General features: G+C 31.0%; 1 protein-coding gene across 1 annotated transcript in view; it reads left to right on the forward strand.

The window, feature by feature from the left end:
• LOC127710203 (voltage-dependent T-type calcium channel subunit alpha-1H-like) overlaps positions 1 to 16,833 on the forward strand; it is a 99,128-nt gene that overhangs the window by 25,152 nt on the left and 57,143 nt on the right. Inside the window, exons 2-4 of the mRNA XM_052215961.1 lie at positions 6,264 to 6,361; positions 11,520 to 11,691; positions 15,076 to 15,370. Coding sequence (XP_052071921.1) covers positions 6,264 to 6,361; positions 11,520 to 11,691; positions 15,076 to 15,370 — 565 coding nt within the window. The remainder of the gene's footprint in view (positions 1 to 6,263; positions 6,362 to 11,519; positions 11,692 to 15,075; positions 15,371 to 16,833) is intronic.

Raw genomic sequence — 16,833 nt, forward strand, 5'->3', positions numbered from 1 at the left:
CTTTGGCAATAAATTTCTGATTGAAATTCATGCTTTCAACAGAACCTCCCCCCATGAAATGTTTAAGAAATTCAAAAGTAAGGTATGTTTAAATAACCAGTCTGTTATACTTCAAAAGTACTATTGATTAGTTTCCTGAGCAAAATCTTTTGTCACATGTCCAAATGAATTCTGACATGATAGAGAATTGTCCTACTCATCATGTTTCATTCTGTGTAATTTGTCACAGTAAAACCGGAAGTAGATGTGCTATAAATCAACAGTTTGCTATATCCTAATCATTCATCGTTAAAGCATCTCTTGAACAAAGGGGCAGTTCTTTCATCTGTAATAGGTGTTGATTTACGTAGTTCTGCTGTAAGATGATGGCAGAAGATATCAAGAATAATGTGTAATTTACTTCCTGGTGTCGTTAGATGATTTAATGAAGAATCAGCATAAATCTGTCTAGTGACATTTTCCATTACAAAATTTGTCATAAAATTAGCACTCCTGGGCATTGCCTTTCTTCTAAAAGCCGTATTTAAAAGTCATGGGAAAGACGATTTTCAGATTATTAAAGTTCAGTTCATGTATTATTCCTGCAGGCGCACCCCTGAAAACAGCCTTTTTATATATCTCAAAAATAGATACATGTGATGATACTGTCCATTAAATGTTTGGTAATCAATCCAAAAGGTTAATTTGAAAACAACAGAATATATAAAAAGAATGTAAATTTCATTGTCAATCACAGACCTGAGATGATAATCTTGTTTATTCAAAAAGAAGACATGGATCATTTCTACAAGTAGGGTCTTTTATTAAGATGACAGTTCTCATAAATTATCTTATTGAGAATTGGCTTGGGAAAAAGAATTGCCATGAGATTCTATCAGATTCACAGAACCTGTGCTTTGTATGGAACCTGTACCCCTTATAAGGGACTGAAATCATAAATCCTTTGGAGCCCAGAATCCAGATCTTGTGTAATTATCAAGAACGACAGTATTGTAGGGGAAATTTTTTATATGCCTTCAGTTTGTTTGTAAAATTATTTTTTCATGTTGTGATTGTGACATACAAAAAAGACAATTCATATCAAAAACATGTGTCATGTAGGTAATACTTTGGTATAGTTCTTATATCTTTGACAATACAACAGAATAAAAACATTGTTTAACCCCACCACATTCTGTATGTGCCTGTCCCATTAGGAGCCTGTAATTCAGTGGTTGTCGATTGTTGCTGTATATCATTTTGTTTTTCAGTTATTGTTTTATACATAAATCAGGCCATTAGTTTTCTCATTTGAAATATTTTAAATTTGTAATTTCTGAGCCTTTAATAGCTTGCTGTGTGGTATGGGTTATTGTTGAGGGTTGTATTGTGACATATATGAGTTTTTTTGCTCTGTGTTGAGGTCTCACTGTGACTTTTGAGATGAAGAACAGCAATAAAAGCGCTGTTCCTTTGCTTTTTATTTTTTTTTTCTGTTGTGCATTTACTGATTTTGTGTCATGGATGGATGCCCCCATATCCTTTGTTTTTCTATTATATAGTTGTTAACTTCTACGTTATTTGGTCTCTGGTGGAGAGTTGTCACAATGGCAATCATACCACATCTTCTTATTCTTATATATAGTTGTTATTTGTTGTAACATAAGTCTAAAGTTGATGTAAAGTATGCTAGGTTGAACCCTTGGAATTTGTTTAATGCTTTTACTATACCTATGAAAGTCTTAAATCTGGATAAGGAAATTTTCCCTACAGAGATTCTTACAACATCATTGACAAAGATGCTAACAAGTGTTTCTCTGGAGAATCACCGGAATTACTTTATTGATATCTCAAGATCGTGTTTGATACCCATAATACCTCACACTAATAGAATTATGTCCTAACGGCTTTTGCTAAATGGGCTTTGCATCAAATCTTAAAGCTTGGGATAAGAAGTGTCAGTTTTGATATAAAGTTTATATTCTTGTAGTATATAAATCATTTTTAAGACCCTTCGGACACTGGCCTTCTTCACTTCCTGTCTCATTATCTTTCTAAAGACAGACTTAAGTACAGTTGTTGGGGGAAATAGATAAAACAATGGGCAGTTTAATGATAATTTATTTACGAAGACAGAAATTTGTTTCGAACAATTTATTAGGTTTTTTAAGAAAACATTTTTTTTTAGGTTGTTCATTAAACTTTTACATGGAATAGATATATAGGAAAGAATGTCTCAATGAATACTGGTACCTTGTTTAATGAATATGCCCCAATCAGTCCTTCTACCGCCAGAACCTGATACACGTACAAATGTACATGTGTTAATATAGTCTTGTGTAAGTGGTCAGTCATTTTGAAATGAATTTTACTTAGATGAAACAGTTTGCTCAAGGTGGCTATTTGTAATACTTAAAATTTACCTTGAGTTCCAACTGAATAATTTTGCTTTTAAAACAGAATTGTTTTTTTTAAAGAAGCTCTTCATGAATTGATACAGATTTCCATTTGCAAGAAATTTTTAAACTATGACTGGTTTTGGTTGTCATTATGGCCCTAAGTTATATATATAAGAAATTAAGGTTTCAACTCCCTCAGTCAAAGTTGACCTTAGATGGATTTGGCTATTTGTTTTATGTATTTTTGTCATATAGCTCTTCAACTGTTTCGGTACTTATACATCCCTCGGATTTCAAATGTAGGCTTTGAGTGTTCCTGATGAAGGTAAATCCAGAAAAGCGCTTCGGACGCATGAAATTATTAAACGTGTTGTTTTCAATTTTTAATAGTTGCTAACTACAATAAGCTATGACAAAATGTAGTCTCATGCAATAACAATAGGCAAATACTATTTCATTGCGAGTGGAAGTAATACTGTGTACATGCAATTTACAGTTATATTGCATGAAATATTAGTAATAAGTTGTTAATAAAACAATAAAATATTCTATATCAAATCCATCATATATATATTAATCAAGCAGACTTCATCTGTGAGCTTCAGTCATTTGTTATTACTTGGATATAGGCAATACATCTAAGCTTACATATTTTCTCTATATTTTTGTTTTTATTTATAAAAAATAAATATTTATTTATAAATGATATTAATATTGGGTTTGTCATTTTATATTATCAGTGTTTTACTATGTGCTATTAAGAAAAGATTATGATGTAATAAATTTTTAAGCTAAGATGATAAATTGCAACTTTTATTTAGTTATTAAATAATGATTTATTGTAATATTTCAGTGATTTATGTATTGTACAAATCAGATAGAAAGTTATAAGTTTTATTATAAACAAATGCACAATCCAGTCATTATATGCTTGCACAAGACGGAACTTTATCTCTAAATGCAGGTTTGAAATTTATGTGCAAAAACTATGGTAAGAACAGAATTAATGCCAATAATATATCATTGTGCTATTGGTTCATTGTTTTTCAACCTTTATCAGTTTATTTTTACAACATCTATGGAAATATTTTACCAAAAATTTCTTTCAATATGATTATCCTTAACCAAAAAGGTATTAGATTCCACCTTAAAATTTTACTTTTTATATATCATATTTAGTATAAAAGTATATATTGTCCTTTAATTCTATATATTCCAGAAACTCTAAGTAAGTAAAGAATTCATGTATACTTGTAATCATTCACCAATTATTTTGCAATTTCTCAGATCTACTTTAATTATATCACAAGCTTTCTAAAAAGTTTAAGATGTTGAAACAAAAACTGCTGAGGCAAAACTCAGATAAATCAAGGTAAACTCTTCTGAGTACACCTGAAGTTAACCCCATCTGAATGATAGAATCAAGCTGTTTTGGTCTAAGTACCCTAACCACATTTTTAATGAATCTTGACAAAATTCAAAATAAACTGTCTAGCTGCATGGAAATTGGTTCACACATGAATGATTTCCATCATAATTCACTTCATTCTTTAGGGATTTACAATTTTTTGAAAGCTTTTTTACACTTGATAATTTTTTTATCACAAAGTTTCACGAATTTTGTTAGATTGTTGTTTTTGTTCACATTTAGTTTCATGGTATGGTATGAAATGATATATGAACATTCTTCTCGGAAAGAACTTTTTCCATGTATTTTTGTTTCTCTTTTGGTTCTGGATGGTAAATGTTGCACTTGACAAAATATTCTGTTATTTAAACACCATATTATTGACCAAAATATACAAGTTTGATTTTAACAGAAATTGACATTTTCTGTTTTGAGAGTATGATTCAGGCAGGGGTATATGAGATCACTAGATGGTCTAAATCTAGTTTCCATTAAAATATGTTTGACCAGTTACTACAATATGCTTTAAATTTAAGTTCATCGACGTCATACATAATTTGAAAACAGACAGACTAAAATATATAAATATATTTTTATCACTTAAAAAGGACTAAAAAGGTAATTGGACCTTAGCACTAAGATCATAAATGTCCTTATGTACTCTGTTATTTTCAATTTATTCCTTTGTTTTGTAAACTTGGTCCAGATGTCGAACAATAGTAATTTACTCTCCCCATTATAATTCTTTAATCATGGACAAAAATCATTGAAATCTTCTCTGAAGTGCTAAATCTTCTGAAACCACCGTGATAATACTGGAAAATTGTTATAATACCCACAATGCTCTATTTATTCCCATTATCCTATCATCAGACGGTGCTTGGGTTCTTTTATTGTCCTGATATACTGGTTAATAAAGATAAACCACTTACCATAGAAATTACATTCTACATCTGTTTGCTGTATGTAAACCATTTCTATTTGATGTGCGATCAGCTTTAACCACTCAAAACGGCATTTAGAAACAATGAAGTGTTAAGAATGACATAATTTTTGTTTAATTTGTGTCAAAATTCACAAGTAAACATTGCAAATGAATAGTGTCGAAGCAAAATTATTTGATTGAACGCTGAATTATTTGATGCAATCCAATATAGTATCTAAAGTGTACAATACTTTTTCCTTTGATACTGTAATGGACTGCTTTAAATACCGGTATATTTTACATCATGGGGAAATTTTATGTTATCTTTTTCACAAACAAAATTATATATTTGCTATTTAAATTACATATGATATTGTATACTATAGATGCTTCCAGCAAATATATAGGATAGCTAAAAGATTTCAAAGTAGTTGGCTTTTCAAATTCTATGCAACATATTGTTTGTTACGTTCATTTTGATCGGATAATGCACCAATTTTCATGGCATCAATTCACAATTGATACTATAAAAGTGTACGTGCAAGCGCAGATGACATATGCCAGATTTTAAATGTATGATTTGACGTTGTTTTCTGTCAGTTTCATTAGAATGGAGATACATATATTGTATTTTAAGCTCCGACGGCATCAATTGTGGTTTAATGCCATCAGCGCTTAAAATACAATACAGTTATCTCCTAATTGTAGACAGAGGAGTACACCTGTCCCTCTTTTAGAGACCAATTAAAATCGAAAAAAATACAAATTTAGTTCCTGGTTACCATGATCTTTTTCAATAGCCTGGATTCCCCACTTATGAAGAAATAACAAGCATGTTTTAAACCTTTATGACTGAAATGAAGTTCTATAAGGTTATTTACTATTGTAATGTCAGTAATGTTGACTAATGAGTCTAAACTTTACATAGCCCTGAATCAGATTTATTCATTTGTTATGCTTATGAATAGATTTTCCATTGTTAGGAACCTTTATACACTCTTTAATTTGAAATTGTAGGCAACTTGTGCTGACTTCACTCTTTTTGAAAGTATTAATTATTCAGTTAGGCAACATTTTGCCGATTTAAAAACCAACATAGAATTAGCAGCTGAAGGCAGTTTGTATTTACATATTTACAACCAATTATACTTATAGTATTCAAAATGGCTTATATATAGTATTAGAAATGTTATATAATTTCTGATTCAACAAAGAATTACTTCAGCATTTAAAAAAAAAATTGCTATAGAGGTTGTTGACCTTTGGAAAATTGCTTTTTCGGAGGTGAGGTCAAGTAGGCCTCCAGAAAGCACTTTTGAATATTTCAATTTCTAATTGTATTTGTGAGTGTGCATGATAATATCCTGCATGATTATTTTGAAGTAGAAACTTTGTTTTAATAGAACTACTTAAGATCAGCTCATTTTTTTTAATCTTTTAATAATTTATTAGTGATTTTTGTGATTTTAGTGCAGATAGTTGATGTTAGGTATGTCACTGTACTTGTGCAAATAAGAGATTTTTTGTCTAATCAATTTGTCTTTTTTTTCAGTGCTGTTGAGTATGGTGTTGATAGTGAAAACCTCAGTCTTTCAGCAATACGAACTATCAGAGTGTTACGGCCTCTAAGGGCTATAAATAGAATTCCAAGTAAGTTAAACATTGCAGAATGCATAAGTATTGGGAAGTTAGAAAAAAACAATTGCTCTTTTGAAAGCTGTTGATCTAGACAGTTATATAGCTTTCATTGGATTGGCGAGCCTCCTCATGGGGTTTTTGATTATGTGATTACTTGGCCGTTTTCATAGTGATTATTTGATTACCAGAACCAAACATTTCATGATTATTTGATTATCTAGGACTGTATTTTTGATTATTTGATTATCTTGTTTAAAAAAATAATAAATGATTATGTGATTATATTGGCAAAAATTTGTGATTATGTGATTACTTGGACACCCCCATGAGGGGCCTCATTGGCATGCCATATGCCTTTTTTTGCGACTGATAAATTCTCAATGCATTAGAATATCACAAAACTTGTTTCAAATACTGAAGGCTATTATGCTGAAACAATGATACTAGAAACCTCCTGCATAATTCCCAACCCCTAATAGTCAGTTGGAGGAAGTCTGATCGAAATTCAGATCATGTGTCCACACTATGCTTACAATAATCTGACAATGCTTCATTCTAACTTCTGTTTTTGGAAGACTTTTTTGGTTCCTCTGGATTTTTTGTAATGAAACATATATATACCATCAAAATGTGAAGGCTGAAAGTTCATTTGCTGATATAATAGTTAACAGAACTCAAAAGTAAAACAGAGTGATGTCAGATCCTTATAAGCAAAGCGTGGACACGGGATCTGTATTTAATTAAATTGGGAGGAACATAGCTTACAAAATAATTCCTATAGAGTGGAATTTACAATTTACAATATAACAGGTTTAAATCTGAAACAACTGTTTTTTTTGTTATAGTCTAAATCATTTCTAAGATATATTTTGTGTGGATAGCATTATGAGGGCTCATTTGTTTCAATGTGAAAGTATACATGGTGTATGGGCATAGTCTGAATTAATATATATTTCGTAACATTCTGTTGTGTTTGGACAATGTTATTGTTTAGTTGAATGATGCTCTCACAATTTAGTTGTGAAATTTTTAACTGATTATTTTTGAATCATAACGATAAACGTTTTTTTTTTATGTCTGGTACTGCTAATAAATTATATGGTATTTTGCTGTTGTTATGAGATAAATTACTGAACAACTATCACCGCTCGAAAAAATAATGGTTAAAAGCAAACACGCTCTTATTTATCCTTTTTTTTTTAATTCCTCCGTCACTAAAATATAATATTACAGCCCATTACAGGCTAAGAAAACATAAAAACAGTGTTGAAAACAAGCATTTATTATTTATAAATCAATCTGGAAAGGAAATACCAAATTTCTCAGGTGCTTTATTTTAATTTTATAAGATATTAAATGCTTGTTTGGTCATATTTTGTTTGTGTGGAAAAGTTGGTGTGGGTTGAAACACCCACTAGAAGATATGAAGACATATCACGATAAAGGAATTAAGTGTCCCCAATGTCGATGATGACATTTTTTCAGGAATTCAGATTCGACACTAAATTTAAAGAAAATTTGTTAGTGAACTATAACAGTGCCACTAACTACTTACAGTGCCACTAACTACTTACAGTGCCACTAACTATTTACAGTCATCAATAAGATTTCTTAAATCAGATTAATAGCATTATACTCCATTGGGGAGATTTTTTTTATTCATTTATTAGAAAGTGAGAGGAGTAGTATTTTTATTATTGCTTATCAAAATTTGCAACTTCCTGAGCATTTTGTGAACAGATTTTGACTTGTTGAAAAAATGAATGAATTATGAAGGAATCTTTATTATTTCTCATTCGGAAAATGTAAAATGATCAATATTGAAGATAATTAGGAACCAAAGACAAAAACAAACAGTCATTTCAGTATGGCTGCAATTTTTTGTTTCATATTGTGTTCAGTTCATAAATGCATTGGAAAATCCATTCATTAAAAAGATAAAAATCAGTTTACAGATATTATTAAATAATCAGAAATGATATCATTTTTAATAACATTTGTTGCACAAATCAGAAATTATATCATTTTTAATAACATTTGTTGCACAAATCAGAAATTATATCATTTTTAATAACATTTGTTGCACAGATTTTTGTAACTCCTGAGTTAATTGCAGAGATTTTTCTGCACTTTTACAAAAAAATAAGCATGCTTTACAAAAAGACGTAGTGTTTGACATTCTCTGAGCCTACAGATTATTTTATTCTAGTCTCTATCCATTGCGGGAAATGTCAATATTCATCAGTCCTTATAGAAACATATAAATCAAGTTTTATCTGAATCTAATCAATCGTTGGTATTAAGCAAGTTAAGAGATCGCTTACGGAGATAAATAGACTTGTGAAAGGTTGATATTTATAACAAAGAGGATTGAGTAAGCTTTAAGGTTTTATATGACTTTGTATGTAATGTTTTTGTTATCTAGTATGTAAAGAGTGATTGGTACAAGTTAGAATTTGCTATAGAATCAATTTGTGCCAGACATTGATAAAAAAATTGGTAAAGTTATGTAATTTAACCAAATTCTTTAAAATGGCAAAGACATTTAACTTCGTTTATTGTAATAAAGGTTTTCTATTGGTTAAAAAAATATTGTATTTGCCAATTGTAAACATTGACACTTGATAGTGCCAAGTGGGTGAGGTCACTGTGACACTGCTGTTTGGATGAAAAGGAGGTTTTCCTTATGAATGAATTTTTTCGTCATAAGAAGGTTTTAGGCAATTTGGCATCATACTTAGAACTGAAGAAGATTTCATACAAGTTAAAACTATTTATGTGTGAGAAGTGAGACCATTTGATTGATTCATGTCACATATAATCTAACATATATCCCATTTGAGTAGATGTTCTATACATCTGGTATAGATTTGTATTCAGATCTCATTTTTCTTCAAAAATTCATCCTGGAAAAAAATGTTTTGATGCTCATTTTTGGTATGTGTATGTTTCCATACAGTGAGTCAGTCTTAACAGATACCTTTCCTGGATTAAGCATCTTTTTTTGACAAGTCTGGTTTGACTAAAGTATTCGCAGATTAAGTTATAGTAGAATATTTCCTGGTGTAAGAGTTCAGAAACCACAGTTCAAGCAGGGTTCGATTGTGACAGGTTTCACTGAATTTAATTGTCTAAAACCCATGATTTCAATCATAGACACAAAAAGAAAAGAAAAACTGTCCAATTTTTTCTCATTAGATCCGCAAACAAATTACTCTGGTCCCTTATTTTATGAAAATTTCTGTTTTAAATCCGCAAAAAAGTAGTTATGGAGAGAATAAAACAGGGAATAAAATACAATGTCATAAGTCAATAAGTTTTGATTTTAAATTTAATCTGAGGTGCAGAATTCGTAATGAAATCAGGGGAAGTGCACAACAAAATCATTGTTCAAACACAAAAATCATAGAGATATGTCTGAAGACCAGACGAAAAAAAAATGATATAGAATTTCACTTTGTAACTATAGCATCAAATTGTCCAACATATGTAGACTTGTCCTATAACCTATAACTAGTTCTGTTCTTTTTCTTTTAGAAATATAAGCCATTGTATAAGAGAAATTATTGAAGTGAAATGGTGCTTATGTAACAGCCACTATGTTCCGTCAGTTACTATGTTCCGGCGGAACTTTTCAACTAGTTATTTCGTTCCGAAGGAACTTTCTAACTAGTTGTTTTATTCCAAGTGCAGTCGAAAAGTTCCGGAAAAAGGAACTTATCAACTAGCCACAAAGTTCCTCTTTGGCAAATAAGTCAAAACCGGAACTAACAAACTAGCCCAAAAGTTCCAACGGAACTTATCAACCAGTCACAAAGTTCCATTTGGAGAATTGATGCAAAGAACCACATGAGGAGGAGGGTATTCTTCCCTCTCTTGAGGGTACTATGAATACTAAATTTGCATGATAATGCAACTTATTTCGTTTTATGTGAGCTATGAAATACAACTTAAATTTTGCATATTTGTCCCCAAAGAAACCCCTTTCAGTGCGTTGGGTATTCTTGTAAATTAATGATTTGCTCTTATATATACTGATACTCATTCTTCCCCCTCTTTCTACAAAAAGGACGAAATATGGTATATTCAGTATCTTGGTTTCCCTTTGAAAGGTTCAAATATAATATGTTGCGCTTTTACTTTGCATCAATTCTCCAAATGGAACTTTCTGCCTGGTTGATAAGTTCCGTTTGAACTTTTGGGCTAGTTTGTTAGTTCCTGTTTTGACTAATTTGGCAAAAAGGAACTTTCTAACTAGTTGATATGTTCTGTTGGAACTTTTCAACTAGTCACTTTGTTACGGTGGAACTTTTAAACCAGAGGAAGAACAAAGTAACTAGTTAATAAGTTCCTCTGGAACTTTTCGGCTAGTAAGTTCTTTCCGCCCAGAACTTTCCAACGTCGGAACAAAAGAGCATTTACACTTATACAACACCATTACATTTGATTTGATTTTAAAGGATATATGAACTATATGTCAATGAGACACCAACCAAACAACACACAAACCAAAAGATATCTAGTGGTCAACATACAGTGGTCTCTGACAATAGACCAGAGATTATACCATATGTCATGCTCTAAATTTGCCAAAGTCTTAAAACGTTTTAGCTCTTCAATTCTTCCACTTCTTATATATCCCTGGCTTTCAAATACTGTAAATTCAGAAATTATTGCCTGCATTTATTAGTGCGATTTTTGAAAAATGGACTAAAATGCGAGAATAATTATTGCGATTTCAGGAAAATGTGCATTATGATATATTGGATCAGATATCAGAATGCGCGTTTTTATTATTGCGATGCTCAACCAGTAGCATTATTCACATTAATAAAAACCTTGCAATAATTTCTGAATTTATAGTATTCCGTTTTGATTGTTCCTGATGAAGGTAAAATACAGAAAAGCACTGCGGATGCAGTGTGTTTTAATATTTTTTTATAATAGATTTAAGAGAGATCATCAAAGATCGGTCATATGTTTAGACTTCATGCTTGGTCACAGGCATACCAACCAACGCGTGTAAAATTACTAATAGGCCCATAAGATTTTCTACTCCAGGCGAATAGAATCTATACAATATTTTCCAAAAAATCTACATTTGGGTCTGCATGTGGCTACTAAATATTATCATGAAGACTGTATAATGTATTTTATTTTTATTTTTCAGGTATGAGAATTTTAGTGATGTTGTTACTGGACACACTACCAATGTTAGGCAATGTGTTATTGTTGTGTTTTTTTGTCTTTTTTATCTTCGGAATTATTGGTGTACAATTGTGGGCTGGTGTCCTACGTAACAGATGTTTCCTTAATCTTAGTGAAAATATTTCCTATGCACAGTAAGTAATGTTTACATTTATGATAAGTTACGAAGTTTAACATCTATGAAATAACTATTTTTATTAAACTTCATGTCAAAATGCCAGATTTTGATTGGTTAATACGAGGGAGACAATTTACTCCATCCCATGGCAAATAGTCTATTACCCTTCACAGAGACGCTTGCTCGCTTTAATAAATACGGCATATTGTTATGTACAAATCGACATAGTTTATTACTTTGAATTTGAAATTTTATAGACAGTAATAACAGAACATTCAGTATAATGAATTAAATAACGCATATCTGAGAGGGTGATAGAGCAGATTGTTACCCCTCGAAAAGACATAGTCAACCTTGGCTTCGCCTCAGTTGACAATGTTTTCTCGGGGTAACAATCTGCTCTATCACCCTCTCAGATATGTGTTATCTAATTTATTATACTGAATGTTCTGTAAAATTACTGTCACCTCAAGTAAAGTCAAGATGAATACTTAAACAGTACTTATCTCATATTATCGAATTGATTGGGTATTTATTATGAAATCCTGCTTATAAATAGCTTTTACTTTCAATGAAAATAAATCCAAATAAATACCTTTGATAAGTTCGTAAACTTTGTGACAGTTTGAAGTAGTCTTGAAAAAAGTTTTTAAGATTATACGGTTGTGATTTTTTGTATGAACCTTATCTTAGTAGAGTATAAACTTGGTTTATCTAAATTTCGGCATATGAAATGTAAAAATAAGAGAAGAAGCCGTATGATTACCAATGTGACAACTCTCCACCAGAGACCAAATGACGTAGAAGTTAGCAACTAAAGGTCAATGTACGACCTTCAACAATTAGCAAAACCTATACCCCGTAGCTGCTTTATAACAAAGAGACAAAATTTATTTTATGAATGTGCCATGAATAATTTATTGCCTTACATATCATGTAACCTTTACCCGTCATACACACCACACCATGCTGGGATGACAGTTGCCGTGGATAGCAATCAATACATAAACTAATTGAAATGCTGTCACAATTAAAAAACTGACAGGAGATTAGATGATCAGAAAAATCTATTTTGGCTGGCACAGTTTAGTCAGACTTAAACCATCCACACAAACTCATGATGATTGGTTCATGATAGTCATGCAAGCAGTATGTGATTTACTTCTTGGCTCGACTGGTCAATTTCCATAAACTATGTTTGTCCCTGAACGGAATTGAATGTGTTTCCTTTCATTTGCTTTTCGGAGATAAAAGTTAATCAAAATAAGGAAGAGACATGAATTTAAAACTCAATATTACGTAGACATGATCATTATTTTTGTATAATTATCATTGTGTTGAGTAAGCAGATTTTATAGTGGCAGATTCAGGGATTGGTTTGAAAATCTAAAATTTTGATTATTAAAGATTCTTTTCATTTTTTTTTTGGCAATTTATCACTATGAGGACCAAAAGGTATAACTTTTGTCAGCCATTTTCACCTATCCTTGACCTAATTTTGGGGTTAAATTAAAATTTCAGGATGAGTTAGTTGATCATCACGTATTCATGATGGGTCAGCAATATTTAATATGTGGATTGATGTGGTATGGCCTTGACCTCATTTTCCATCTCAATTTTGAGAATAGAGTCTATTCCTTAGAAACTTTAAATGATAGGTTAATAACGGAGTGTATATCCAATTTGACACATGTCATATGGCTTAACCTCATTTTCATTCTCTCAGCGGAGTGATCAAATTAAAATTTTGGCTTTGATGTGTATTTCTGAAATTTAAGGTTAAAATATTTCATGTAAAATTACATGGGTATAATTTGACCATGACATCAGTTTTATAGTTCATCGACCTTTAAAATAATTCAAATTTTGCACCAGGCAACATATTTTAGTGATTATATGTGAATGTGCATTTGGCATGTATGATTTGAACATTACATCAGTTATAGAGTTTGTTGACCTTTGAAATAATTCAGATTTTCATATTTTACTTTTGTAATTATGCCCCCACCATAGGCGACGGGGGCACTAAGTGTTACCCTTGACTGTCTGTCCTTCCGTCTTTCCATCTTTCTTTCTTTCTGTCCTTCCGTCTCTCCGTCCTCATGTTTTTCTGTCCATCTATTCGTCCCATTTTCGTTTGTTTGAAGCATGAACAGGTGCATTCATGTCCTTAGACACATCCTTCTTTTATTTAAGTTTTACCAGAATTATAGCCCTTTTCAGCTTAAAGAGTTATACTGGGCTTTGTTTATTTTGGTAGTGAGTATAAAATCTTCTAGTCTTATCTGCTGTTATAGAAGGCCCTTGCTGACTTGCCATTTTCTAAATCATTAATCAAATGAATACAATAAAAATAATAAATGAAAATATTTCATGTCATAAGTTCATTCCAATCACAAAAACATTAGATTGATGGTACAATTCCTAAACCAAACAATGAATGGATTCCTAATGGTTTCCTAGGTGTTTTAGCAGTTCAAAGTCCACATTAGACGGAAGTTAGAGGAAACATTAAGAGATTTTTCTTTCCTTTGAAACAAACATTACCCACATAATTTACAAATAAAAAATAATAAATCCCAGGTCGAAATCAGTAGTCAAGGACAGGACAAGCAATAAAATAATTATACAACAAACAAATTTAATTCCTGGGAGAAAGACAGATACAATATGTCTAAAAGGTTTTTTATGTTTTGATTTGGAATACATAAGTTCACACCTGAAAATACAACAAGATTTCTAAAGAGTCGTTACCTCTATGTTAATAATTTGCTTCATTGAAAGGTTAATCATGAGGCATCTTAAATAATAGACGATTAATCTTATGTAATTTGTTATTATAGGTAAATGGTTAAATTGTCTGCATTATTTACAATTAGATTCAAGGTCTTGTAAGTTCTGTTGATTTACCCATATCTGTTCAGATCTAATTGCATTGTGAAAAGTGACTTTTCTACTGTGTAAATGTAGGTTAGAAAGATTATAGAGAAATTAGAAAATGCCATGGAGTGGCTGAAACTTCTTTAAAATGATTTAATTGCTTAAATAATGTTTAATTTGTTTCCTTTTGGAATTTCTACACCTGAACAAGGCTTTGTATAGTGGAATATTACAAGTTCACAACGGTTCCTCTCATATATAAGTCTCACTATATAAATCCTTAACCTGAATAACTATTTATACATTGAATTGAAATGACTGGTTTCAAGAATAATTGATTAACACAGAAATGGTTTCTGCTGTGAAATTGTTTCTGCTGTAAAATTAAAAAAAAAATAGCTGAAGCTTAACATAGATGCATATAAAGCTAGAACCAGTACAAAAGTATATGTATAAAGGATGACTATGCTAGCAACAAGTTTATGTTAGAATAACTTAGATTTTTTTCTTTTCTTTTCAGAGCAAATTTAAGTCCTTATTATATTCCAAAGAAACTCCTTAATGTTCATTATGACTATATATGCAGTAAACCAGGAGAATCGGGAATGAGGACGTGTGACAATTTTCCGCTCTATCAGTACGAGGGAATAGGGTGTAATGGAACTGCTAAAATGTACAGCAATAATACGCCCACAAATAATTCTTGTGTAAATTGGAATCAGTATTACACCTATTGTACTGCAGGGGATAAAAACCCCTTTCAGGGTGCTATTTCATTTGACAATATAGGATTAGCTTGGGTAGCTATATTCCAAGTAAGTAATTTACTTCTGTAAAATGTTCAATTGAATTACTGAAATGTTAAACAGTCATAAAATAAAAGTGCATCTTGACTTTTGTCAGTAAAATGCAAGAATATATGTAAAACAGTCTGACAAGGGCAGCTAGCATATTATGCATAACAACATGTGCTATATCTTGCATAACAACATGTGCAGTCTATCTTGCTGTTTGAATTGTTTTATTTTATTTTTTTTAGAGAGAAAAGTACTGTATTCACAGTTTGTGTACTCTTAGAACCTAACAGGATTTTTTTCTTTGTCATTGGTAGTAGAAATATCTTCTTGATAGTTGTCTGACAACTGATTGCTTCAAAATTATTTGGTGTTCTTAATTATAAGAACCTGTACAGAATGTCATAAACTTTGATAAAGCTAATATGAACTATAAGTGGTTACTACTAAACATAATTATTTATTGTCGTGCACTTTAGTGTTGTTAGATTTGTCTGTAAATGTTTGTTTACAGTTTGAGTTAACCCATGGAAGATGAGTGCATTCTGCTATGATTTTCCATGGGTTAATTGTCCAATCAAAAGTTACAATAGAATTGTAACCAGAATGATTGCCCAACCAAACATCTTAATACTTGTTCAAAAACTGGAGATTGATATCTTTTTTTTATCATTTAAGAAATTTCAAGTCTTTTGCTGTCAGTCTGCTGCACTTTCACATGGGAAAATGTCTGAATATTTTACACTAAGTCTTGTGGTAGATCTTCTCCCAATCGTTAATTTATGAATTAATGAAAAAAAAAATTAATGAAAAAATAGTTTATTAGAGTGCAACCTGCATATATACAATGTTAACTGTAAAGTACATTTGTATTAGCATAATGATTCAGGCAGCCAAATAGGCTTATGATGCACTACCAGGTTTTGACTTTATGACTTTACATATAGCAGATATCAGAAAATGATTTCAACTGTTACAGTTCCTGAACTTTGGTATTTGCAAGAGACAGTTTAGAATGTTACAGAAAGTCTTGTCTTATATTTGAGCATTCTAAAATAAAGTTTGCTACATGTTTGTCATTATAGCATTAAGAATTACTCTTATAGACTAATGTCATTCTTTGGAGAGACTCAGTTCCATACTAGTATTAGAATTTTAAGCTTTTTGAATTTTACCATGTAAACTTTCATATGCTAGAGATTTCATTTCAGTAGTCTATAGAAGATTTGTTGCTAATTTGATTGTAAAGACTTTCTGAAGTCTGCATTAGCAAACGTGATATTTTTTAAAAAATTTTTAACTTTAAATGCACTTTTTGAAACTTGAATTTGAATTAACGAGAGAGAAAAATTAAAGCGAGCGTTCAATAAATTTTATTACGTAACCTGCTTAAACTAAGAATTTTAACACTAAGGTTAAACACCATGGTCTTTAATTTGATTATAAACTCTTTTGTTATCCCCCATCACAGATATATTTCATTT

The sequence above is a fragment of the Mytilus californianus genome, unplaced genomic scaffold (assembly GCF_021869535.1).
Source record: "Mytilus californianus isolate M0D057914Y unplaced genomic scaffold, xbMytCali1.0.p SCAF_7, whole genome shotgun sequence".
Classification (NCBI taxonomy): Eukaryota; Metazoa; Mollusca; class Bivalvia; order Mytilida; family Mytilidae; genus Mytilus; species Mytilus californianus.